The sequence below is a fragment of the Tinamus guttatus genome, unplaced genomic scaffold, assembly GCF_059628265.1.
Source record: "Tinamus guttatus ecotype Peru unplaced genomic scaffold, ASM5962826v1 Tinamus_guttatus_pri_ptg000376l, whole genome shotgun sequence".
NCBI lineage: Eukaryota > Metazoa > Chordata > Aves > Tinamiformes > Tinamidae > Tinamus > Tinamus guttatus.
Window position 1 is genome coordinate 784,819 of NW_028288910.1, and position 26,239 is coordinate 811,057.

The 26,239-nt window shown below is 41.9% G+C and overlaps 2 protein-coding genes across 2 annotated transcripts; one reads left to right on the plus strand and one right to left on the minus strand.

Annotated features, from left to right (window-relative positions):
* Positions 1 to 1,721: 1,721 nt before the first annotated feature.
* Positions 1,722 to 23,878, minus strand: GFM1 (G elongation factor mitochondrial 1). The gene is made up of 17 exons (XM_088530466.1): positions 23,738 to 23,878; positions 23,162 to 23,294; positions 22,761 to 22,965; positions 22,183 to 22,299; positions 21,499 to 21,649; positions 18,359 to 18,513; positions 17,900 to 17,984; positions 16,776 to 16,913; positions 16,010 to 16,111; positions 15,261 to 15,317; positions 14,605 to 14,742; positions 13,317 to 13,399; positions 5,880 to 6,042; positions 4,716 to 4,860; positions 3,822 to 3,982; positions 2,772 to 2,825; positions 1,722 to 1,974 (listed from the first exon to the last, which is right to left on the minus strand). The coding sequence occupies exons 1-17, from the start codon at positions 23,744 to 23,746 to the stop codon at positions 1,843 to 1,845; spliced, it is 2,028 nt and encodes a 675-aa protein (XP_088386592.1). The 5' UTR covers positions 23,747 to 23,878; the 3' UTR covers positions 1,722 to 1,842.
* On the plus strand, positions 6,920 to 13,179 carry LXN (latexin). The gene is made up of 6 exons (XM_088530426.1): positions 6,920 to 7,045; positions 8,038 to 8,100; positions 8,654 to 8,831; positions 9,372 to 9,508; positions 11,989 to 12,051; positions 13,002 to 13,179. Exons 1-6 carry the CDS (start codon positions 6,920 to 6,922, stop codon positions 13,095 to 13,097), a joined length of 663 nt encoding a protein of 220 aa, XP_088386552.1. The 3' UTR covers positions 13,098 to 13,179.
* Positions 23,879 to 26,239: the final 2,361 nt, after the last annotated feature.

The following is a 26,239-nucleotide window of genomic DNA, read 5'->3' on the forward strand; positions in this document are numbered from 1 at the left end:
TACCAGCTGGTTGGAAATGAATGGCAAAATTTCCATCAAAGTCTTTTGGGCCAAGATTTCAGTCGGCGGAACAAAACCTGAAATTATCTACGCAATTTTTACTGAAGCAAAATTCAGTTACCATTATTAGATTGTTGGTAAAGGCAAACATTTTCTGAGTCAAGACTCGGTTCACAGTGCCAAAAAGCACAATAAGAATATCCGTGGCAGAGTGGATGCCCACAAGAGAAGAGAGTTGTGGTCATTAAGTGCAGCAGACCCCACCGTGGTGCGGCCGTCCCTGCGCTGTGCGGTCCCGAGCGCGGTCCCGTCGTCTGCGTTAGATTTGGGGAGCAGCAATACACATCTGGCAGCATCAGAGCCAAGACTTCACATCACGACTGACCTCTAATGAGCAAAACATAAAAGCCAAAAATACAACTAACATAACTACCGCTTTTCTTTCTTTGCAATTGCATTCATACTGCTTTTCTAAGTCTCCTCTGAATTTTGGCAAAGGTAGGGGAATGTTTGTTTGCTTAAGAAAATCCCTAAATGACAGAGAACCTGTAGGGTTTTCCTTAAAATTAGTTCCAGATGCATTTTTTCTTCACAAAAAACGAAAAGCTACAGATGTAAGGGAAACAAGAAGGATTTGGCCCCAAGCAACGTCATATTCATACACAACCTTATGCCCATGTTTAGTTAATATTTACATGCCCCTGACAAATCTCTGACACTCTACTTACTTCAAGTTTAAAATGTGTAATTTTCACTGTCTTTCTGTTAGGACTGAGACAAAAAAAGCCCAGCCATTACAGTTCTGTGTCTGGTAAACATCAAGCACAATCCTGTGCCAGGAATGCAGTTGGTTTTGAACTGGAACTTCATTCCCTGTTTACTGGAAGTCTGCAAAAATGCTGCAAGCAGAGAAAGTCAAGAAGAGAGAGCACGCAAGGAAAATGCATAGTGGATCTTTTAGTAATAACATTAAGAAGTACTATATTTTCTCTCACCTAATTTTAACAGCTTCAATTTTTCTCTGTATTATAAGTTAACAGTATCTAGTTACGTAATTCTCAAGATAAGCACAACAACAGGAACATGATCTCTTAAGATTTTGGAAAAAAAGAATCTTTTTGTTTGGTTTTATGACAGAGAGATTCTTTTAGGAAGGTAGAGCACCTAGAGCCAAGTAAACAACATATACAGGAACTCATCTTGCACATGGTTTAGGAAAGAGTTTACTTCTATGTAAGTTCTTACCAACTTCCTAAAAATGCATCACACCATCTGTGATAAGTAGATTTGGTGAAACACCAGTTCCATTAACAGCTGAGTTATGGCTCTGGAGGATCTTAACACTGTTTCTGAAGGATGAGAATAAAACATTAGCATTTTTTCCTAGACTGTATGCTGCAGTGAACTGCAACACCAAAGGATCTTTTTGGAACACCTGAACAAAAAATATTCACCATATTGGCAGCTAACACTTAGCCTCCTAAATGTTTAGGATTTTTAATCTTTCAAAAATAGAAACAGTAACTAGCCTAATTACACAATAATATTTTATCAAGTAAAAAAATAAAATGATTTTAATACAACCTGAGACAAAATTCAAGACAAATTATCATCAATGTTATTGTATTTATATATTTTGTTAATGAGTGGCAACTACAAGTGAACAATTCAGCTGTAATCTCCCAGCGACTTCTGAGAATACCATAAAAAAGGGCATGAAGATGCAATGAAGTCCTCCTGCAGTCTGTATTTATCCATCCAGCATCAGTCCCTTGTATCACTTGGACAACTGAGCTCTTAGAGATTGTGAAAAACTGTTCAATGTGCTCAAGGAGAAGAAAGTCAGCTCTTGGCTTTGCCCTTTTTCGCGGGAAGTCGCCCTGTGGCCTCAAGGTATTTGTTTATTATTTCTTCCTGGGTACTGGGTAAACATGGGTGGTATTTACAGTACTCCATGGTATATTCACCTTTTCCCTGAAGAGTTGGAAAAAAATATATATCAAAGTTAGGATGCTGAACAAGGAACTGTTTTGCACTCAGCCACACCATGGTCTGTGAAGTAAACAATATTTTACAAAGAAGTATACAACATTGCATGTTGAGGCATGTAGTTATGAGATCCAAAATAAACAAACAGTATCTAAACATTGTTTCTTTGATATGGGATTGCAAATTGCCTGTAATATCCATCCCAGTGGTTGTTTTGCTTAAAATTCAGAGAACGATTATATTAGCAACAATCCATTCACATGCTCACAGAATACACTACTTCTATATCACAGGAGATGGGAAATAGCAATTTATTAGTAAAACACTAAGAAAATACCTCCCCTGATTCAAATACATCTAGAAATTCAATGTTTAGCCATAGAAATGTATATTGCTAAAAGGGACACCTAATTAATGCAAGCATTTCCTTCAAAAATCTCTTGGCTTGCAGACATTTGAAACAGAATGTTGGGACTATGCAAAAACATTTGCAACCTATGAATTCAATATTGGTATTTACCACTTTGAATTACTTAAGACTATTTCCTTCCTCCTCAAAGTTTAAGAGAAATCTTTAGCCTGAAATGACATAGCTAATACTAGGTAAGATATTTAAGAAATAGATAAAGTAACAGTAGTAACTCTAGTAATCTTTTCTATTCTGCCTTTTTGTTTTTATTTTAATCCCTTTAAGGCTACTCATGCTATGTATAAGACAATGCAAATTAACACACTTTATATATGGAAATAAGCATAGTAAAAAAAATACTGAAAGAACTTACCTCAGTACAAGACCTCAGCTCGGTGGCATATCCAAACATATCATTCAGTGGTACCTAAAACCACACAGATGAAACATATTATTCTTGTAGTAGGAACAACCAATTTTCCCACCAATTTTTGGTTACAATCCAATCAGTCTTTATTATGCTACAAAGAGACTTTGCAAAATCTTGTGTTCTTTGTAAACATCACTGACTTTTTGCTAACTTTTTAATTTTTTTTTTTACATAACCCTATTTCATTTAATTAATGTTCATAACGTATACTCATTGGGAAACCCCAAAGATCTCTGAGCTATAATACACCAGATATTGGAAAATCCCAGAGTCAGTAATCAACATTACAAAGCAAGAGACCGTCATGTTAGAAAGTCAAGGCTGCAGCTTTTAAACACACTGTGCTTTTGAAAACAGGAATGACACAGCACGTGTTTTGTCACTACCCAGCCCTTGCTGAGATGATTTATCCCACATCCATTGTTAGAAATGCATCTCCTATGACCTAACGTGAACGTGAACACATTTTAGAAGGGACACTAAAGGCTTGGAAGGCAACCATTGCGTGCAGCTCCAATTATTAACATCTCCTTTTAACAGCTGAAGAAAGATAGCTGACAAATGATTTCATGACAGATGTGTGTCCGTGTTGCTGCACAGCTTGTTTCACTAGGAAGTAGATCAGCTGCTAGACCTGGTTTATTAAGGGGGTCCTGGTCGAGCACTGAAGCGCAGTTGGGGGAGTCGATGCAGCCAACAGAGCATGACGCCAAACTGCACGACACCTGCATTCCCTTCCTTCTCTGCCACTGTAACGTTTAGCTCAGTCAGCTGGCTGAAGCAAGGCAGACTCACAACAGCCCTATGTTGCACTGTATGCACTGTGTACACTGCAGGCATGCAGTGCATTGTAATATTATGTTTATGTTGCACTGCTGAGTTGCAAGTTAATGCTATGCACTGCTGCTTAGCAACTTAGCTATAAATCTATGTGTGTTACTAAGAAAAAGAGCAATGGAGATAAATAATAAACAATCATTTAACAGGACACACCTCAGCATAGAGAGTGAAGTAATCCTCGGTGCCATCCTGTCCCGTGATCACTCCGTGACGGCGGTTAATGCCAGCTGTCACTGCTCCTTGGAACTCGATGGGTGCCATCACCTCCACTGCCATAACGGGTTCAAGTATACGCACAGAGGCATTCTCCATGGCTGGAAGGAAAAAAAAAAAAACAAAAGATTAATTAAAAAACTTGTAATTCTTATGGCTACCTAGTATATACACATTAAACTATGTTTAATTTGGCCTTGCAAGAAAACAAGGTGCTGTCACAGACTTGCAGCAGTAGGGCCAGAAGTGACAGCTAAGGCAACATGTTTTCTATTAGACCCATGATCTTAACACTGAATGGTAATGTATTACTCACGGAACTTGTGTTTTGCAAGACCAAATAAACTAACTCCTAGCTAAACTCACATGCAGCAAGACAAGCTGGAGAACAAGCCTGGAACCACTCAAGATCCTCCTGTGTACAGCAATGAGGTGTCTTTGTGGCTAATGCTGAATGTTTGCGGCATCAGTGAGGAAAAGGTTACAACTGTTTCAGAATTCTGTCCCCCACTACCTTCTATTTCAGAGCCCATACTGCCAGCAGACATGCAGTTTGACAGAATGTTATTTTCTTATCTCTATAAAGATTAAGCTGTTCATATTTTTTTAGTATGATCTAAGAAAAAAGGGTGCCTTTTCCTTCATACAGCTACAAGAATTAGGTTGCCTCCTCTAAAATTCTCTATATTTTTGCATTTATTCTGTGCTATGTAACTGGCCAACAAACTTGGAATGTATGCATGCACGTACACCAGGCAGTAAGTGCACACTAGAAGATGAGGTGGTTTAATTTGGCTCCAGCAGCAGTGCATGTTCAAATCACTAACTTTATACCTTGCTTTAGAGCTCCTTCTCCTGCTCTGATGAAGGAGATTTCATTAGAATCCACCATGTGATGTGCACCGTCATCCAGGACAAACCGGAGTCCAGATATCCTGTACCCTGACATGGGACCTTTTTCGCAGGCATCTCGGAATCCCTGTCAAATAACACCTCAAAGTTAGCTTTCAAATTAAAATGAAACTTTAAAACAAACAAACAAACAAAAACCCAGCAGCTTTAATGACAGCTATATGGAAATATAACTATAGCTGTATTTCATCATTTTTAACAACCATCACACATCTGGACCATGAATGTTCTTGTCTGATGAAATGACAACAGAATACAACATAGTGGGGAAAACTTTTAAATTCTCTAGCATTTGAAAATTTTGTACTGTTGTTTTTCATTTTGATATCACCTTAGAAATCAGATGAGAAATTGAGGATAAGGGTTCAGGATTTTGTTTTGTTAAATAAAGCCTGTGAACAATAACTGAAAAAGGCTCCATGTGGAGAGCAACTACATTAACCAATTGACTGAGGAACAGAATTCTTTTAAGATTGCATGTGTTTGGCAAAAATCATGATGTGTTGCATCACAGAAGAAAAACAGAATTCTTTTAGTTTATTACAAGAATCCAGAGATGGTGCTAAGATGGTGATAAAAAGACATTATTTAAAGCCATATGTGATAAACTAAGCAGTTACATGAAGTGAGGCATACACAGAAGCTGCCACCAAAGGAGGGAAAAAGAAAGAATATTGGGTAATTTAATCAGGAAATCGAATTTAACTGCAGTTTCTTATGTAAGTGGTCTCTGAAAAATAACAAAAAAATTATGTAACATATTTCAGAATTAGAGATTAGGATCAAGTGACCACAATCAAAAGCAGAAGAGGAGAATTAAAAGGCAGATTCAAAGGGGTAGGTTTGTTTTACTGTAAGGAAGGAAAGGCTACGTTTTGCACAGAGGCATTGCTATGGAAATAGAGCTAAGCACACGCTAGCAAAGAAAACAAACAGTCGCTTCTAAATTAAGTGGAAAACCTAGGAATGTAAGATATTAAGCAAAAACACACAAAGTCGATTCTGCTTCTACTGAAGTAATGGAAAATGTCTCTTTGCCTGGGGTAAGACAAACAGCACACACAGCAATCACAAAATGCTTCATACCTTCTCCACAGCAGGCACAAACTGTTTGGGGATGTTTGTGCCAATGGTCCTGTCCTCGAATTCCAGCTTTGTGTAGTCCTCTGGATCCAGAGGCTCGAGGACCCCTATGACTTTGCCATACTGGCCTGCCCCACCGCTCTGTTTCTTGTGCGTAAATTCAAACCTAAAAACACACAAGCAAGCGCAGAGCACCATGTCACACAAACGATGCTCTCACCAGAGTTTCATAAGGCTAAATTTCTCACACTGTGATTTTGTTATGCTTAACTGAAAGGGCTAAACGCCCTAACAGTGACTGAAAGAACAGTTGAGAATATTTCATTAGCTTGTTGGAGGGGGAGTTCTAGTCCTTCTTCATTCCTCCAGTGTCACTACTTCCTTAAGAGAAGGAAGAGGTTTCTTCATTTGGGAGCTGGAAACTAATAGATTGTGATGATGTAATCTCAAAAACAACAAAAGAAACAAAAAGAACTAAAGAGCAAAAACAAAAAAGGAAAAAAAAAACAAGAAAAAAAACCCTGAAGAGTAAAAAAAGACGAAAAAAAGAGAGAAAAAAAAATAAACAAGAAAAAAAAAACCCTGAAGAGTAAAAAAAGACGAAAAAAAGAGAGAAAAAAAAAACAGTCTCTCCTGTGTGCAGTGAGGGACGCTGCCCGCTCACCTTTAGACCCTTCTGCTATCTGACGTAAGAGCAGGATTTTCCACCTCTGCACATGCCAGCAATTTTCTCACACAAAGTATCCTGGCGGTATCGCTTTCACTGGGCAAGCTCAACAGGAGGGGGAGGCCTTGGCACTCTGAATTAGTGTGCTTCTGGGGTTTACATATATTTAAATATATATATAAAATATAAGATATTTTTTAAAATATAAAAAATATAATATATATGTAGACACACGCGTTGATGGCGGTGAAGGCGGAAGGAGGTGCCTCCCGCGCGCGCCCGCCCTGCCACGTGTGGAGGCCGCGGGGCGGCAGCCGTCCCTCCCCGCCGGCCGCTTCCTGCTGCCGCCCCGGAGCGTGTGGAGGCCCCGGAGGCCATGGAGGCCCCGCAGGCCGGGGCCGCGGCGCGGGCGGGCGTGCTGGCCGCCGCCTGCCTCAGCTCCAGTTGTGGGGGGCCGGGCCGCGCGCTCGCGCTGCGCCACGTCGCCGCCGCCAGCGCCCAGGTGAGCTGCGGGGCTGCTGCATCCCGCCTGGATGCCCACGGGAGCCTCCCGACCCTGCCTGGGATCCTGCTGGATCCTGCTTGCTGGTGGCCACCGGGGTGAGCGGGGCAGCCCAGCGCGGCGGCACCGCGGCTCCCTTGGCTACCTCAGCGTGGCGCGGGGCCCATTGGTGTGTGCCCCCCGGGACTGCCCTGCTCCTGCTGTACTTTGTAGCTGGTGATAAAACCAGCTATTGTGCTCTGCCACCGAAGACGGCGGTAATACTGAGCAGGAACAAAGCGGGTTATTCCGTGGTTATTTGCTTTCGGAATTGCGGGCAGCAGCTTAGCTTATCTTTCATGGACAGGCTAATGAGCAGACAAGGATGAGGAGAAGGCCTTTTAAAATGGTCAATGGCAAATCCTAAAAAAACACTCAAACTAGGCCTCTTCCGCAGATTGAGCAAGCAGAGATAAAAGCCACCCTTGCATCTCAGCACCCTTCAGCACGGCCTCTCACGCCGGGTGTCTCCTGGGCTGCAGCACCTCATGGGTGAAACGCAGGCTGAGAACAGGCCAAGTCTGCACAGATCCTTCACCTTCTCAGGACTTTTACTCAATACTGGACGTGTTGGCACAGGGAGATTAAGACATGCATCAAGGTGTGATATAATGCAAAATACAATTAATTAAAGGAACCCCATGAAGCCTCTCCCAGCTCAGTATTTAACCAAGCAGCAGTTTTGGGAGAGGAGCATATTGTGAGCTCTAACACGGGAGCTGAGCAGTAAGGTCTGGAAATGGATCTGGAGATACCTAATCAGATGTTACCTCTGGCACATATTAAATGTGCAAATCTAAACACGGTAGGAGGAAATAATAGTCCTGCTCTCACTGGTGTTGCAGACAGTGACTCTGCTGCAATGCATTTCGCAGGAATAACTATGAGCTTCTCCGCAATGCAAAGCAGTTCAGGATTACAAAATAAAATATTCTTCATCTTTGCACACTTAGGACATCGACAACGTTGGACGTAAATACCATCTGAAATTGGTGTTAGAAGACACCCTGGAGAGAGTGAGTTCAGATTCATTTAATTAATACATTCTCTGGGCAGGAATTGGCACTTCTGAGCTGACATTTTGTGCTGCTGATCCTAGTTGAGGCCCGCAGATACTCAGTAAATTTCAAGGAAAAAAGAAAAAAGACAAAAAAAGTGCCGAACCTCCCCCAAAAGAAAACTATCATTTGCTATACCACAAAAGCCCTGAGTAATAGCTGGTGCCTATCACCATGACACATGAAGATAACTGAAGGATGACATGGACATTTTGGCATAATTCTCAGTTTCTAGTCAAAGTTATTTTAATCCATTTCTGCAATTGCGAAACACAAGCACCATTCTACACCCCACTGGGCATCACCTTTTACATAATGGCAGAAGGGAAATCACCTTTAAAATACATTCACAGGGATGCTATGAATTTGACCTTGTTTTAAATAATCCCAATTCTCATGGGTCAGTTGCAGACAAAATACCAACTACATAATGAAAAAAAAACTTAAAAGTGCAAATTAAAAATACTGTACATACATTAACTTTTGATACACATGATTAACTCTGTAACAGGACTGCTACACTGTTAATTGCACTGCTGACATTCTTTATCACGTGGGCAACACAAATGCTGCTCCAGATGTGCACTTTGAAATTGAAGGAGAACTTAAGAACACTGACGAACAAGATAACATATTCTACAATCGCATGAAGAGCCTGGAGAAAGAGCTGGTGGCACAGAACATACCAGGTACCCAGAAGGGAGTGGGGAAGAGGAGTTATCACAGCAGTGTCTCTAGAAGCAAAGTGGAGCTATCGTGCTGGTGGTCCATGCTATGCCAGCGAGGAGTGAGGGGGAACAGGCTGGCAGCCCTGCTCTGAGCTCAAGTCTCTGTTTTCTCTTATTCAAGATGCTTTGCCAATCACGGCATTACCAGGGTCATTCACTAACTCCAAAATCCAGAAGTGATTTGTGAGGCGCCTGTCACTGTTTCCTGATCACCCCCTCCTACCTGTGCGTCAGCCATGCGGCTCTGGCTGTGGTGCTTGGCCCTGTTCTGACCTTAGAAAAACTCTTGCTTTGAAGACGTTGCACATTATATACAGACAGTGGGAGGGACACGGACACCGGGGTGGTGCAGCAGCTATGCCAGGGCTGGAGAGGAGGTCTGTGACACAGGACCACACGCCACAGCTCCAGTAGCGTTCAGCCTACCCTACTCGTTAGGGTGTTCCATTAATGACTGCCACTCTGTGACTCCTGCTTAATGAGTGTTGTCTTCCCTGCCAGACAGCCATGGCAACGTGTCCCCAGAGATGGAGCCCCTCAGACGGCTCGCTCGGGCCGCTGCCGGCTACGTGGTGTGGCAGAACTCCACCGAAAACACTCGCTACGAGCTCGCCCACATCCAACGTGTGAGGCAAGTGGTAAGTCACCAGCAAGGGCCTGCACGAAAAATAACTTTTGTGGCAGATCCCAGACTGCAGGTGTGGTTAAGCTCTTAAGCATGGAACCTCAACTGTGTCTTGATTTCTTGGTCTGGTTCATTTTTAAGCCTGTTTTTGTTTTTTATTCCCCCCCAACCCATTCCCTCTAACAAGTTCTGCTTTCACTTGTGATTTGAATGTGTATTTAGATCCTTCCTTCTCTTCAAAAATTTTATTTATAGATGCTATACATCCTCGGCAACAACAGTATTTTTGCTTGTTAGTTACAAAAGTGACTTTTCCACCTGGAGGTTATCGCTTTGATTAGAATCTTATATTACTCTCCTGCCTTTCATCCATAGGCTCCTGTAAGCCCAGCTGACAGTATTCTTGAATGTGCAAAATATACACTGGCATATTCTGCTGTCTGCTAGTTCACCTCAAAATCCTAATCAAGAAAGAAAGTACTAATTTTTTCACACTCTTAATGTTAGCTTTTTTACTTTGCTCTTCCCAACTTATTTTTACTATTTCTTTTGTGGGGGTGGGTGAAGCAAAGGAGAAAAAGAAATATTTGAAGCATAAGCTTATTTTTAGCTGAACCATTCACACCATACATTAGCTGACACATTCATTCATTCGTTCATACTGTTCAGAAGAAATATCCTACCCTCTTTTTTTTTTTTAAATAAGCCAGTTAATAATTCCTATTACACTTACTTCAAGGATAGCTGTCTACATGATCTGAAAAGTTACCTCAATGGCAGTAATGTTCCTAGACTTATATTATCATAGTAATGATTGATTAAACTTTATGATAGGAAAAGAGTATTCAGGAAAACGTGTCACGAAGAAGAAAGGGGCAAAATATCTCAAGACAGAGTAATTTACATTTTCATTACTTTCTGAGTGATGACAAGAGCTGTGTTTATAGTGAGCAGACCTGGATTTGTCGTTAGCTGCCAAATCAGCAAGCCTTGCAGACTTTTACCTGGAACAGCCTCAACTGATTAAGCTACCTGTTTCCAGGAAAGCTTCTATAGGGCCTTAGAATCATAGAATCATAGAATCATAGAATGCTTAGGGTTGGAAGGGACCTCTAGAGATCATCTAGTCCAACCCCCCTGCATACGCAGGGTCACCTAGAGCACGTGGCACAGGACTGCATCCAAGCGGGTTTTGAAGATCTCCAGAGAAGGAGACTCCACAACCTCTCTGGGCAGCCTGTTCCAGTGCTCTGTCACCCTCACTGTTAAGAAATTTTTCCTTAAGTTCCTATGGAATTTTTGATGTTTCAGTTTCCGGCCATTTCCTCTAGTCCTATCAGTGGCCACCACTGAAAAGAGACCATGACCGTCCTCTGCACTCCCTCCCTTGAGGTATTTATATACACTGATTAGATCCCCTCTCAGCCTTCTCTTCTCCAGGCTGAACAGGCCCAGCTCCCTCAGCCTCTCCTCATAGGGCAGATGTTCCAGGCCCCTGATCATCCTTGTGGCCCTGCGCTGGACTCTCTCCAGCAGCTCCACATCCCTCTTGTACTGTGGAGCCCAGAACTGGACACAGTATAAATAAAACTAATTCTGTGAATTATCTCCTCTACTTGGAAATAAACATGGTGCGAGAATAACTTCTAAACATGGTTAATTTCAAATTTAAGGAAATTTAGTATATAGTCTAGAGCAGAGAAACAGGACTTTATATGCAGAAAATCCAGTATATCAGAGCTCTTCAGAATAAACTTTCAGAGCCCAAATGTTTGGCCACTTGAAATAGCCCATGAACTTTTAGGAAGTTCATGGATATGAAGAAAATGCAGAACCTCATTCTAGGAGCACGATTTGTTAACATTTTGCTCCTTCTGGTATCTAAAGCAGATCATGGATACTGTAGGGCTATGCACAGGCAAGATTAAAACCATCTAGATGAATTTAAATATAAAGAAAGCAATACTATTAAACCAGACCACTTTATCAATCAAACTACTGGACTTTTTTTTTTTTTTTTTTACCTTTTCTATTATCTGGAGAAGAAAGAGAGTATTTTGCTCACACTGTCACTGATAACTCACTAGTCACTGTAAAGACCCTTGAGTGCCTTACAAGTCTTATCCTATTGCCAATTTTATTTAGGATTATTTAAGCTAAACTAAAGAACTATAGCATTATACAACCAGGTGTTGTCAAATAAGTTTCTCGAGTTGGAAAAAATCTAACTTGAAGGCAGGAATTAGCATGGCTTCAGATTTTACATCCAACATCTCAAATGCAATTTTGCAGGTCATGGTAATGCAAAATAGTATCCTTTTTTTGATACAATGACTACACTACATCTGCTTTATCCTTGAATATAAGCTGCCAGTTTCGCCCATCAGAGACTTTTTTATTGTAAGAGAGAAATGATTCACCATTCTGAAAGGAGGATGGGGAGGGGAAAGAGCCCCGAATTCAACCGTTTTCATTCAGCCCTTGTCTTTCCAGAAAAGAAGTGATGATTACCTTGAGTTTGACTACATGGTTCTCCTGCATGAATTTGTGTCCCAGGTAAAGTCTTACTTCCCAAACCAAAAAATATCTTTTCTCTTGGTTTCAAGACTGCCATCTCCGTAACGCCCAGCTCGGACATGGGGATGGGGAGGTGTCCGCAGGTCTGATGCCTGCAGCAGGGTGGCAAACTGGGGGCAGTTAGGGAAAAGAGCACCCACTGCCTCAGTGCTCCCTGCTTCTGCTCCTTGCAGGCAGGACATGAGTCTCTTGCTGGTGTCAGGAGGCTGCAATTTTTAACTGATCTCAGCCCTTCTTGTGAGTGGCAGAGGGGCACTGACAGATCTCCTCTCTTGGGAGGTACTATCACCAGACTGGCACAGGGACCAAAACCTGCCACATTTTGGGCAGGTTAACTGCATTCCAGCTGCAGTTGCAAACAGGGTATCTCTCTACTAGAGGGATAGCACTGGAGGACCAACATGCAATACACAAAATCCACCCCAGCTTTTCTCAAACAGAAGGATACAGAGTATACAACAAGAAGCAGTAACTCTAGTTCCTAGAATAGTATTTACGCTGTATGTGATTTTCACTGCAATACTGGGATCTGGCCAAATGTCTTCAGAAGACACCAATGCAGAGAAACTAAAAGAGTTCTAGACCAGAAGCTCTTGACTGTGTAACACCCTACAGTAAGTCACCCACTGAATGAGAGATTTCACTCCCATTCCTGCCTCACTGTTTCCTACGCCACTCCACTACAGTGAAGTTACTGCATCTGTAATGCTTCAGCTCCTCAGAATTTTCTGAGAAAAATGAACTTAAACATTGAGAGCTCAGCAGGATGGACTGCTGTGCTGCTTACTCTACACTGCTATTAGTGCTTGATCAACCTAGTTAAAAGTCAGTCCAGGTGTCTATATTACAGCAGTCAATTCCAGCTCAGTGTTGTCCAAAGAAAATACCTCCTTGCTTTCTCCAGCACACCCTTTGCTTTCCACCCACAGGAGATTATTCCCTGGCAAATGACAGTTCTCTGGCACCCACAGCACGGTGTTAAAGTAACACAGAACAGCCGTCAGCCGCAACACGCCGAGCACTAACGGAGCGCCCCGCACGACGGTGGGAGAAGCTGAAATGCTACAAGTGTTTGAAGGAGGGCACATAAGTAGAAGGGGACACACAATCCAAAGCAAGTAACACCTTGCTCAGTAAAACTTTTCCTGCTTTTACTTTAATCCAGTAAGCCTACTGTCATGTTGTATGCTGCATAATTAAATGTTGTGTCAAAATTAATAGAAAACTGGTAGAACAATACTTACTCCACAGGTGCAGAGATGGTCTCTCTAAAGGCGACTTTTGGCTTTCCCATGGTGCAAGGACAACCATATTCTCTTTCCATTCGCTGCAGAATCCAAAAAAAAAGGAAAAAGAATCAAAATAAGAACTGTCCCTATACACTGACAGTGGTTTTTTGTCACAAATAATTTTACAGCGAGAAACTTTAGTCAGAGTTAACATGTTCTTTTGGTTTGGGTTTTATTTACTTTTGAAAAACAGGTGTTATAAATTATTCACTGTCATTAAAACAGTGAATAGGCAGTTCCACCTCCATATGAGGAAGAACTTCTTTACTGTGAGGGTGAGACAGCCCTGGCACAGGCTGCCCAGAGAGGCTGTGGAGTCTCCTTCTCTGGAGATCTTCCAAACCTGTCTGGATGCCACCCTGGGCCACGTGCTCCAGGTGTCCCTGCTGGAGCAGGGAGTTGGACTAGATGATCTCTAGAGATCCCTTCCAACCTTAAGCATTCTGTGATTCTTGTTCAGGGGCTTTAGATAGCTTTTGATATAGGCCAAGGCAACAGCATAACTACTGCATTCAAGTTTAAGTTTTCAAAGACAGAAACGTCTTTTTTCATTCTGTCAACATTTCAGATATATCTACTATGTTAGCCTGTAAAAACAGATGTTAGAATGAAAGAAATAAACAGATCATTGTAAGTAACTATTCCTACTTCATCACCTCTTATTATGAAATTACATACATATAAAAGCAGAGAAATAAAATTTTTCTCTCTCCTATGGAAAAAGGTTAATGTTAAAATTCATTACAAGCAAGGTTCACTAAAGCAAAATGAAATGTCTAACACAACATTTTTGTACCAAACTGGACGGGCACCATTGGTTTTGTACCAAAAAGTAAAACCATTTCAGACTGAAGGTTCATTTAAATAGATTATAAGCCTCCAGAGAAGAACCACTAGGGAGAGAGAATCTTCAAGAGCTGCCTAAGAAGCTCAACACTTCCCCAAGTGGCTAGTATTGTTCACATTAATGTCACAGTGCCCTCTGGTAGAAAGGCCTCAAAATAGCTGCCATATGAAAACCTTAATTTACTATGAAATCAAGGGGAGTTGTATCTCCAAGCAATCCAGAAAGGGTGAGGTGAGCTTAGGGGACCAACTACAAAATCAGGCCTTCGGTGTGGCCTCAACAGCCCATCTGCAGACAGATTTTGGCAGAGCAATGCAACATCTCAGAAAGAAAGGAGAACTCTTGTTTGGGAAACTATTCAAAAGCACAGTGTGTGGAATTCGCTTTCAAAATTACCTGAGCATAGATTTCCAGGTGCAGCTCCCCCATTCCAGAAACAACGGTCTCTTTGCTCTCATCATCAAAATGGACTCTAAAGGTGGGATCTTCTCTGGTAAAGCGGCTCAGGCCTTTCGAAAATTTATCAAAGTCATTCTAAAAACAATTAACACATGCAAGGGAAAAAAAACATTAATTCGGTATCCAAAAGTCACATAACAAAAAAGGCCTCAAGTTTACTTGCCAACTGCTTAGCACTTCTACTCTCATGAGGCTATTTTCTAAAGCACAGCCAGAGATTTATAATTGCATTTATTCTTCTAGCTCCTGGATGCTGATGAAGTTTGCCAGGCTGACTGTAAGCTTGATAGAACAGGAAAGTCCCTTGAGTCTAGCTTATCTCTGCTTTTCTTATGGAAGATAGAAGTAAGTATCTTTTAGTTTGAAATAGCTATTTCTAGACCATACTTACTTAAATCAAAGACATGCAGCTTCCCTATGGTTAAGTGTTACTATCTAGCATCCTAATACGTTATCTGAATGGTTTGGACAGTATATTTTAAATGCTGCTCATTTTAGCCTGTATGAGCCAGTATTTGCCTGCTAACTTGAACAAAGTGTTAGAAGCATCAGAAAAAGGCAACTCAGAAAAAGGTTAATTCATAGGTGCCTACCTTGTTGGAAGGCTTGATAGCTACTGAAACGACAGGATCAGGGACGTGAATTGATTCCTGTAATGGTTATAAAGAAAGAGATCATAGAATCGGGTTGCACTACACCTGCTGATATTTCTCCAGGGAAGTTTGATGACAAGAACCCTGGATTCCAAACAGGCACGACCACTTTACTTATACAGCCTGTGTCTAATACCACACTGCAGCAAAACCATAATTCTCCTCAGGATTACAAAGCTACTACTTAATACTCATTGAATGCCAACCACACCATAATAATGCTAGTCCCTGGATGCAAGTTGATCTCTGCTGAGATCTCACACTGGACATATTCTAATGTCTGACTTCGTAGAGGAACATATAAATAGAACAGATATACCTGCGTATGGGTACCAACACATCTTTTAGTACTTTGGGGGTTACAGTCCCCTCTCAGTATTTGACTACACACTGACAGAAAAGGAGGTGGTAGCGGTCCTGGCATCCTGGAAATGGTTGTTTCCCAAGTTTGCTAAAATTGGAGTTACATATTTGATGCCAAGTGCTGTGAAAGAGCTCCTATCTCTTGGACACACATACATCTGTATATTCAGGTTCTTTGAAGTATAACAAAAAATCACAATAATTATTTGCAATTGTATATACATCCAAAAAGTACTTAAACTGAACCAAAGAATAAAAATATTTAAGAGAAGCCTGGAAACTCCAATGCTGGATGAAGTATTCTGCAGATTCAGAAGCGCACTTACCATGGAAATGTCAGTGCTCGTTTTATCAGTGAACGTATCCCCGCTCGCACAATCAATTCCAAACAATGCACATATGTCTCCTGCATAAGCTTCATTTACATCCTTAAGAAGAAAAGGTTCACTAGTTAGGTATCACTGGAAGGCATTAGTACATGACAAAGATATGGCAAAGACATAAATGCCGTGCTTAAAAGCCCAACGTTCAACTCCTTTGAAAATTCCAGCTTGGATAAAGTGCTCTGTAAACTTTCTATTTCTTCAAAAGAAATGCACAAAAAGGAGATCTTAGACAGTATGATGTGGAGCAAGCAACATACTGTTTTTCAGGCAGTCCTGCCCCAGCTACAGTTAGAGGATTTTAAGCAGAGTAATGCCTGCGGCATTTTAAGAAACATTTATTCATTTAAGAATTCTTTTCAAAAACATATGGAAGAAAATTTTGTTGTATATTTCGCCAGTACCATTTCCCTTCTCCAGAAGTAAGGAATATGCAGGATAATACCACAGCAGGCATTTTTAGGCTGTCAACTCAAAGTCATTTTGTTTCCTAAGAAAATATTTTTCCACTCAAGTGAAAATAAACTGAAAATGCCTTCAGTGTAATTACAGCTCTAAGAAAGGCTGCAGACAAATATGAATTAATACCAATATCAAAAAATTGCCATGTAATCACACTATTCAGAGATAGGAAACTAGCTTCTCACTTTGTGAATAACACTGACCCGAAAGGCGACGAGTTTGCGTGGACGCTCCCCCTCGCACTCACCTCCATGTTGTCCGCGTGCATGCGGACCAGTCTCTGCACACGCACTCTCTTCCCAGTCCTCGTGTTATAAATATAGTCCGTTTTCTTCAGCATTCCCTGATAAACTCGGATGTAAGTTAACTGCCCAAAACGGCCTGCCTGAAATGAAAATTAATAAAAAAGCATTAAAAGTCAAGTATAATCCTTCTGGCTACCAAGACCACCATTATTCTAAGCATGCTCTGCACTAATGGACTCAATGATTCTGCTTTGAATTTATACAGACATGTAGACAAATAAATGAAACTTTTTTATTAACGTAAACCTAACTTTTACATTATTCCAGGCTGGAAACCTGGCATCTCCTTGCAATTTTTTATCAATTTTATCAGTCCTAAACTTTCACAGCAAAGACATGCTGCAACTAGCAATTTGGCTGGCCACTTTATGTAGAAAAATCCAAACCTCTACCCTCTAGGTATCAAGCAGCCTTTTTGGTTAAAGAGTCAGGCTGTTTGCTCTTTCTCTCTTATATTCCATTGTTTTTACCTGCAAGCAGGTTTTTTCTCTGAAATCATTTTGAGCTAAGCCAACAAAACCTTCCAAGCTTTCAGGATTTAGCTAAGAAAAACCTGTAGTATTTGAGTCAACTAATTCATTAGAAAGTTTAGCAGATTTGAAACGTTTGATATGCTTCATACATCACAAATAATGAATCTGCATATGGTTTTATTCTCCTTCAATATTAACATAAAGTGAATATAACTTGTTAAGTCTCTCAGCAGAAGTCAGGTGTTGGGAGTGTAGGAAATTCAGAACAATTGAAGTCACTCAGTCACTTAATGTGCTGGGTCTGTATTCTATAGAAGCTGTTAGTTTAGCTGTACAACATATACTGTGACCAAATACTGCCATCAAATGCACAGACACATTTAAACACCAAGCGTTAAAAGGGGAATGCTGGAGTGCTTTTCTCCCCAGAAGCAACAACCATCACTGCATTAAGGCATTTCCTGGGAACTGATGACAGCATGATAGTAGACTGTACTTGCTCACTGTGTGTTAGACTGACATACACAACAATTCTCCCAGGAAATGCTCTCCTTCCCTTCTCTTTTTGCTGCATTAGAAAAGTAACAGCTTACCTCCAGCTTAAAAGCAAGACCTATAAAAGGCTTGGAATTGTCTCGAGCAGAGTTCAACAGGAACTTGGTTTTGTCTTCAGAATCCCTTAGGAGAAGAGTTAAGATAGGGAGTTAGTATTACGAGGGAAACACCAGCAGCCTCCAAACAATCCTGGAATGTCCCCCTTCAGTTCCACAGAATTTTATAATACAAAGTTACAAGATGCTCACACATGTGGTTCTCCCACATTTATCTCAATTAACAAAATTTCAAACTTAACATTCAATAAGCATTAGAAGTACATATGTCCCCCCAAATGAGAGAAACTCTTGTTGTTTTTAGAATGTTGTGCAGAAACTGTGATTGCATTTTTTAACGTAAATGTTCGCAGATTTTGGAAGTAGCGTTTCCTGCTACAGGTAAACACTGCTAGGAAACTTGATCCCAAAAGCATTCCATACCCTCCCGAGTTTACTTACTCCTTGTTAAATATAGCGTAGTTCTCAACTTCTGAGGGATTTGGCAGGTATTCCAGGACAGCATCCAGCAGCGGTTGCACTCCTTTGTTCTTCAGAGCACTTCCCACAAGCACAGGGGTGAAGGACCTTTTCAGTGTTGCTCTTCTGATTGCCAGCTAGAAAAATATCAATGTGTCACTCTCCTTGTGCCATAACTTCAGGAGTCTGATGCAGTATGAACTGCCCAGCATTACAGATGCCACTCTCCAGCTTTACTGGTTTCTTCACCTGTGGAGTAAAGTAGCTGCCCTCAAGACTCTCCTGCAGAACTCCCTACACCATGAAAGTTAATCAGTGCTTTTCTAGAGAATTTTGAGATTTTTTTTATCTTAAGTTGAACTTTAAAATGAAAACACATCAGCTAAAATATATAACAGTAAAGTTAAGATTCTTCATTGCTGTTTTCAGGTCCTCATTTCCCTTTTTCCTCAATTTATTACATTAGAAAACAATATACATTTCAATTTGTGAAAGCAAAATAAGAAGCTTTGACATCTTTAAAGCTCTGTAAAACCTTTCTGAAAAAGAAAGGTAGAGAAGGGACACTTGGGGAACTTGTGTGTGGAATGAATCATCAGTTTTAATCCAAAATGTTTTCACACTGCTACAGAAGGACCTATTCACACTCTTCTGCTGAAGCCACACTGATTGCCTTAGGAAGCCTCCCAAGACCCCCTAGCAAACACAGTAGGATAAATTAACTGCACAATAACCACACGATTATACAGTGTCTTTCACCCAAGCATCACACAACTGAAAAACACAGCCGAGGGCCAAAAGCTCCCAAAACAGCAGTCACAGCTGTCTTCATTTAAGGCTGAGAAAGGTGGGCAGGAGCTAATTGCTCATCCCAGAAAAGAACAAGTTACTGAACCCAAGTTATTAACTTGGTCTCACCTCTCCCTGCCACTAGAGGATGCTCCTTGCCCACGCTTACAAAGCCTCCACTCCAAGGAAAGGGGCTGCTGTCTCCTTTGGTAAGCTAAACAAATGAGTTTCCTGCAGTTAATCACATTATCTGACCTGGGAGTTTATTAGAGTATCTAAAGACAAAAGGCTAAATGACATTTATAGTTCAGAGACAGCAATTCAGAAGAGCTCAGCCAAAAACTGTCAGCAAGGCATAAACCTCAAGAAAGCAAACTGATTTATAGGAAGAAATTAGAAAAGGATTTCCTATTCTTTAACTTAGAAAAAGAAAACACCTCTTTCTCTGAATGTCTTGATTTAATCACTCTGCAAAAATAATTTTTGCATTATGTTCCCACATGACCATTTCCTTGGGTCTTTCCCACACTGTGCTGAGCACAGAGCACACAGCCCTGCTGACGCCTGGGTTTCTGTTTTACCATGTTGTTTCAAATGAAGCAGCGTGGCTCCAATTGATTCACATTAGCAACTACCTCAGGGAAAAGAAAAAAAAAAAGTAATTTTATTTTTGAATAAAGATTATTGTAACTGAGTGCCCCACTGAGCAGCTTGGGGCATATCAGTTCCTTGACTCTAGCATTTTGGACAGTAGCAAATGAGGTGTTTGCTTAAGAAGTCGATCTTTAATGAACATCAGATGCTCAGGCTCTGACCTCCAGGAGTGATACCTACCATCCCTCCTATGAAAAGGGATTTTCAGCGGAAACTTGGCTGCTGGCCACTGAAAGAAAATCCATCTTTGGGGACATATTAATACAAATTAACCTGCATCTGCAATGCTATAGCCATTATAACTATAATTAATTGGCTTTCAGAAGTGGGAAGCAGAGGCATGCTGAACAAACAAATTCATTTTTGTAGCAGGTTTCCCTCCCAGCAGGAGCCATTGAAAATAGCTTCCTGCTGGAATCTCTCACCTCTTACAGAAATATAGCGTATTCCCATTTGTATTATTCCCTCCTCCAAGTGGAACATGGATCCTCACACGTCTCTAAAACTGCTACTATATTTTGCTTTTACCAAATAGACAAGGGCTGCTTTGCAACATGAACAGCTCGTGCTTCATAAAAAAACAATTGATTGCTGGAAATGCCAATAACCAAACCTCTGATTACTGACATAAGAGTTACATTTGCTTAATACTTCTGGAAAAAAAAAATGCTTGTACAGATTCCTCTACAGTACTAGAGACATTAACCACCAGTAAATCCAGCCATATGGCCAAAACAAACTTTTGTTTTGGTAATTCAAAGCTTCAAGTCATAAAACAGTCTCAAATATGGACTGCACCCCAGCCTGCTCTTAGGGCTGCACTGAGCAGCAGCAGCTCATCCCAGCCTGCGGCAGTGGAAGCTGCACGAAGGCTGCACGGCCGCAGCGGAGCTCCCGAGGCCTCCGCGGCACCTTCGCACCGGGGCTCCGCGCTCGGAGTCACAGACATCAAAACCACAAGAACGGAACCTTTTCGGTCTGTGGTCACCTGCTGTAAGGAAACTGGTGCTCCTCACCGCTTCTGTGGGCATCCCTTCATGTCGGAAAGCCTTTTGCCATGCAATACCCAAATATTTCACAAAATAAATCATGTATCAATTCCAAGAAAAGCATTCTTCTTTCCTGAAAAATTCTTATTTTGACTTAAGTTCATTGCTTCTGGATTTGCTCCCCTACCCCAAATCATTCCAATTCCCTTCTAGAGTACTGCTCCCTTCACCTTAGGTGGATGTGATCAAGGCAAATACAAAAAGAGGCAAGATTTCTTACAAAGAGGACTTGAAGCAAGTCACACCCAGAAAGTTGTAGTGTAGACAAGCAACAGAGGAAAAAAAAAAAGAAATAAAACCACTCCATTTCCTTTGGAGATGTTTGCTTCTCTCCAGGGAGCACAAAAGCTCAAAATTTCCTGGACAAATCTACCTAGAGATCCAGCAACTTCAGTCAAATTAGTTCCCTCCTCCATGCTTTCTGAGAGCCCACTAGCACAAGTTGTTTTTATGGAAAGAATTACTCAAAAAAACAAGGGTAGAATGGGCCTTCCACTGGGTATAAACTGTGAATTGCCTGTAGCAGATGACGCCCATACAAGAGGATTCAGGCATTAAGAAATAATTCAAGACATTTTCTAGGGAAAAAAGAACACCTGGCTGCAGGAACAAGGACCACTATGAAGTTACCTTTAAGTCAGCAGCTGTAGGAATCTTTTCTTCCAAAAAGAGCTCCCCAAGCTGATCATCTGAGTTAGCCACACATTCAATCAACTCCCGACGTCTATCTGCAGCCTCAGCCCTGAATTCAGTTGGGATTTCATCGTACCGAAGAGTCTGGCTACACACAGTAAAGAAAATAACTGCTCTAAAGGAATATTGTATGGATCATGCTTGGATCGCTGATCATTGGTATGACCAGGCTGAACAAAAAGAAAAAAAAATGCACCACTGACATGGATATCAAAAGAATCACATAACAGTATGAAAAATAAAAACCATATGAGGGTATATTCCCCTTTGGTATCTTTGATGCTTAAGCAGGGAAGGGTTTCTCCTTCCCTTTCACGGCAGGATTTTGCAAAGATGCAGAATAACCTGTTCATCAACACCCTGCCACCCCCCTGCCTCCTATCCGCATCCTGGTAACCTCATGTCAAACACACATTAGTGGTGCCAGTCATGAAGCAGGTTCCTATGTCTGTAACTTGGAGAGTTTGTGCCCTAGCACAAGCAACACCCCCAATTGTCCAAATAGTGGTTTTGTTTGTTTTTCTTTTTCCCATTTCTAAATAGCTATAGGTTTCTGTATTTCAGCATTACCCACACAAATAGTAGCTTCAGGGTAAGAAATATTAAAGTTGCGACACTTACCCAAGTGCACCATCAAAATATATGGCTCTTTCTTCAATAAGATCTATAATTCCTTTAAAGTTTCCCTCCAGCCCAATTGGAATCTGAACAAAAGCTGCATTGTGATTTAACTTTGATCTGGAAAAGTGAACAAATAAAAATTAGCAGTCATTAAACATATGACTGAAAGCAAAAAGGTAGTCATTAAACATATGTGCTCCAGATGTTCCTTGAAAAACATCCCATTCCTACTGTATTCCTGCAGTTGAAGTCTCTCACTCCTTTGACAGTTCCAGAATCTACTAATACCGAAGACAAATGTCTGGCTGCATTTTAATGCACTTACTAGATTATTATAATAAATAAATACCAAATTAATATAATAAATAAACTCCCAACTCCGTGAGTCTGGGCTAACACTAAGATTTGTTTTGCTATCATTTTCTTGGGAAAGCACAGATTTGTTATGGTGTAGACTAGGATTAACCACAAGTCATAATTACCCCCCAAACAACTACAGCCTCCAAAAGGTAACATTTCCCAATATTCTCAGTGTTAACCTGAGTCCTGAACTATTTCACAAACCAAGCGACAAACACCTCATCTGTTGCACTGCTCTGGTTGGACTGGAGCCCAGCCTGTCCAGCTTGTTGATAAACGTGATGAACGGCACGCTGTAGCGTTTCATCTGCCTGTTCACGGTGATGGTCTGGCACTGAACGCCTCCCACGGCACACAGGACCAGAACGGCTCCATCAAGAACGCGCAAGGACCTTTCCACTTCAATTGTGAAGTCCACGTGCCCTGGAAAAGGGAAGCATAGACAGTAAAAGGTAAAAAGCAATTATACTCTCATAGGTATGGAAAAAAAAGCAAAATCCAATGGAATGTGGCACATTCCATTGGCACAACTCAAGTGACTAATGGACACAAGGATGGATCCATATTTTCTGCGTCTATCAAGGAATGGCAATGCTGATGTGCTCAGTGCCGGCGCTACCTGGTGTGTCTATGATGTTGATGTTGGTGTCCTTCCACATGGTGTACGTTGCTGCAGACTGAATCGTGATGCCGCGCTGCCGCTCCAGCTCCATAGAGTCCATGACGGCTCCAACTCCATCTTTACCTTTCACCTTGTGGAAAAAAAGCAAAAATCTCTCTTAAAGAGTCTACTAAGGAGTTTCCATGAGCAGCAGCGATGCTTTACCCAGGGAGAACCATCTTCCACACCAAAACAGGCGAGATGGAATAACTTTCAAAATCCTCAACTATGAGCAGGTTTGAATTTAGGCAGTTTCATCTACAACTTTAACACCCTCTGCCCTTCTGAGGGTCCTTCCTGCAAGAACCTACTGAAAACCTGTGGCAATTCCTGCTACACTGGGAATTTAACAAAATAACACACCTGAAGCTGAAAACAAAACAAAACCCCCACATTTACGCGCTGCCTGTTTCTGACTGCCACTTCTGAAGGGAAACATCTATCTGTGGGGATACGTTCCACAGAGCTCGGCGGGCACGGGCCTGACAGCCGGGTTTGGGGCACGTGGGAAGCGGGCGAGGGCGGCGGGGGCACCTCGTGCATCTGGGCGATCCTGCCGGTGTAGAAGAGGACGCGCTCGGTGAGCGTGGTCTTGCCGGAGTCGATGTGCGCCGAGATGCCGATGTTGCGGATCCTCTCATTGGGGAGCGGGCCCGAGGAGGAGCGGCGGCAGCAGCAGGCGCTGGGGAGAAGCTGCGGGAGGCCGCAAAACAGCGGTTAGGGGGGCAGACCTGCCAGCCCGCGCGCGGAGAGGGGTAAAGCAACATGAACCGCGGCCGCCGGGTGCCCGAGGGGCTGCCCCAACGGCTGCCCCGGGGCGGGGGAGCCGCCACGAGGCGCCTTCCCGCGCGCCGCCTCCATTACAGGCGCTCCCGCGGGGCCGGCGCCTCCCGCGCGCGCGGCCTCGCCCTCACGAAATGGTGGCGCGGCCGTTACCTGCGCCCGGCGCCGCCGCGCCGCCCGCAGCAGCAGCGCCGCCAACATGGCCCCGGCAGCGCCCCGCGCCCGCCGCAGTCACCGCTCCGCGGCCTTCCGGCGCCGCCGCGCATGCGGGGGGCGGGCCGCGGCAGGGCCCGCCCCGGCGCCTGCTTTTAATAATTATTTTATTATTTTTAATCACGTTGGAGGTGCGTTTCTCTGGTGGAAGGGCAACGCCACCTCTCCTCTCACTGCAGCGCTCTTAGGGCAGCTGCGTTTCCAAGGGACCCCAAGCAAATAACGCACACCCCCAAAAACTAACACTGAGCCAAAGTAAGTGGTAACTCTTTATTAACGAATTAGTAGGGGCAGGTGGTTCCATGGAGAAGGATTTCTCTCGCTTCAGAACTACAAGTGTAGCATTACAGGTTAGAAGACCGTTTTATACAACAAAATAATCTGTAATGAAGTGAAGTAGCCTCTTTCCACAGCAATTTTGCACTTGTTTTCTCAATTACGCAAGAGGGTCACTTCTCCCTCACCCAGTGCATACATAGTATGTGTACCTAAAAATGTAAGTGGTCAGATAAATAGTAGTTTCTGTTAAAGAGCACCTTTTCTGAAAGTGAAGTTTGTTCCATATTTTTCACTGAACTCACCCTCTAAAAAAGCACTATGCTCTATTTTGTTTTTCTGCTGTTTATCAGTGAGAAATTCACATGAAAAGCTCGCAGTGAGTTTGTCAGCTATGTTTCTCCATTAAGTTAAGGGCAAGATTGGTGCAGTCTTGAGGGAGGGGAGGCTCAGCCCCCACTTTGTCCTTTGTCACTGTCCCAAGGGGTAAGATTTAAGGTTAAACCTCCTCCTTAGGGGAGCAGAGCGGGTTGGAGCTCGCTGCCGCCAGGGCTCACACAGCGCAGGGAAGCGGCTGCTGGCAGGAGCAGGGACTGCAACACAAGCACCTGGGGGCAAGAACCACGTTAAATACTCTAAGGAATCTCCAGAAAGAAGCACTTTAAAGACAGCTTTTAATTTTTAGTCATACAAATACTTAAATTAGACTTTTTAATTTATCATATAAATAGTTTTTTTTAAGGTGAGACTATAATATTTTAGCCTTGAAATACAGGTTACAGTGCGAATGCTATAATGCTATATTCTACAGAAAATTAACACTACAACATGGGAGCTAGTCTGATTAACAAAACAGCATCTGAACTTCAACACTTCGAATACAAAGACTTTACCCCTTCTCAGGCAACCACAGTTTGCTTCCTTCAACAACCCTTTAACCAAACAGTAAGGGTAAGAAAAAGGGGAGAAACAAGGAAGAGGAACATGAACAATATTCGGCTGCATCCGCTAGATCAGGGCACAGAAGTCACACAACAGATCTGTCAGCTGACAGAAAAAAAAAGTTTTCCATATGCAGAGATATTTTAGTTATTCAGGAGTCCTTAATTCATTATCTAATTAACAAACTACTGCCTACTGAACCAATTTCTTCCACATACTTTTCTGATTAAGAACTAAGTTGCAGTTGAGTTTTAGGAGGACACTGTTATTACAGAAAAAGGGAGAACTGGAGAGTCTTCAAGAATGAAATATAATGGGCCACTTCCAAAGGAAATACACAAGTGATCAAAAATACAGAATTAACATCCTAGGTACAAAAAAAAAGTGAGATGCAAACACAGTGCATGAATAAGAAAGCTGATAAATTTTTAATTTTGTTTAAGTATTTCATTAGCATTTTAGTATTTCTTTCACTTTTTTTCCCCACATTTAAGATGTATCTGTGGATTCTGTAGCAATTCACAATGTGACTGTAAATCCAATTACATACTGGCAATAGTGCACTGAATTTGTGGTTAACTGATGTACTGCCAAACCCAAATTAATAATTGTTTGTCACACAAAATTGAAATAATCTACTTCCTGTGCAAGTTATACAGTGCAAGAAAAAAGCAGTTTGATTTATCAGGCCTGATAGAGAGACAACTAGTGCAGTTATGAGGAAAAACCCTGCAAAACAGTATTTTTAAGCAGAATTAGCTATATCCCATTAAAGTGCTTTGAAATGGAAAGTACTTAATAAAATAGACAGTTTAAAGCAAG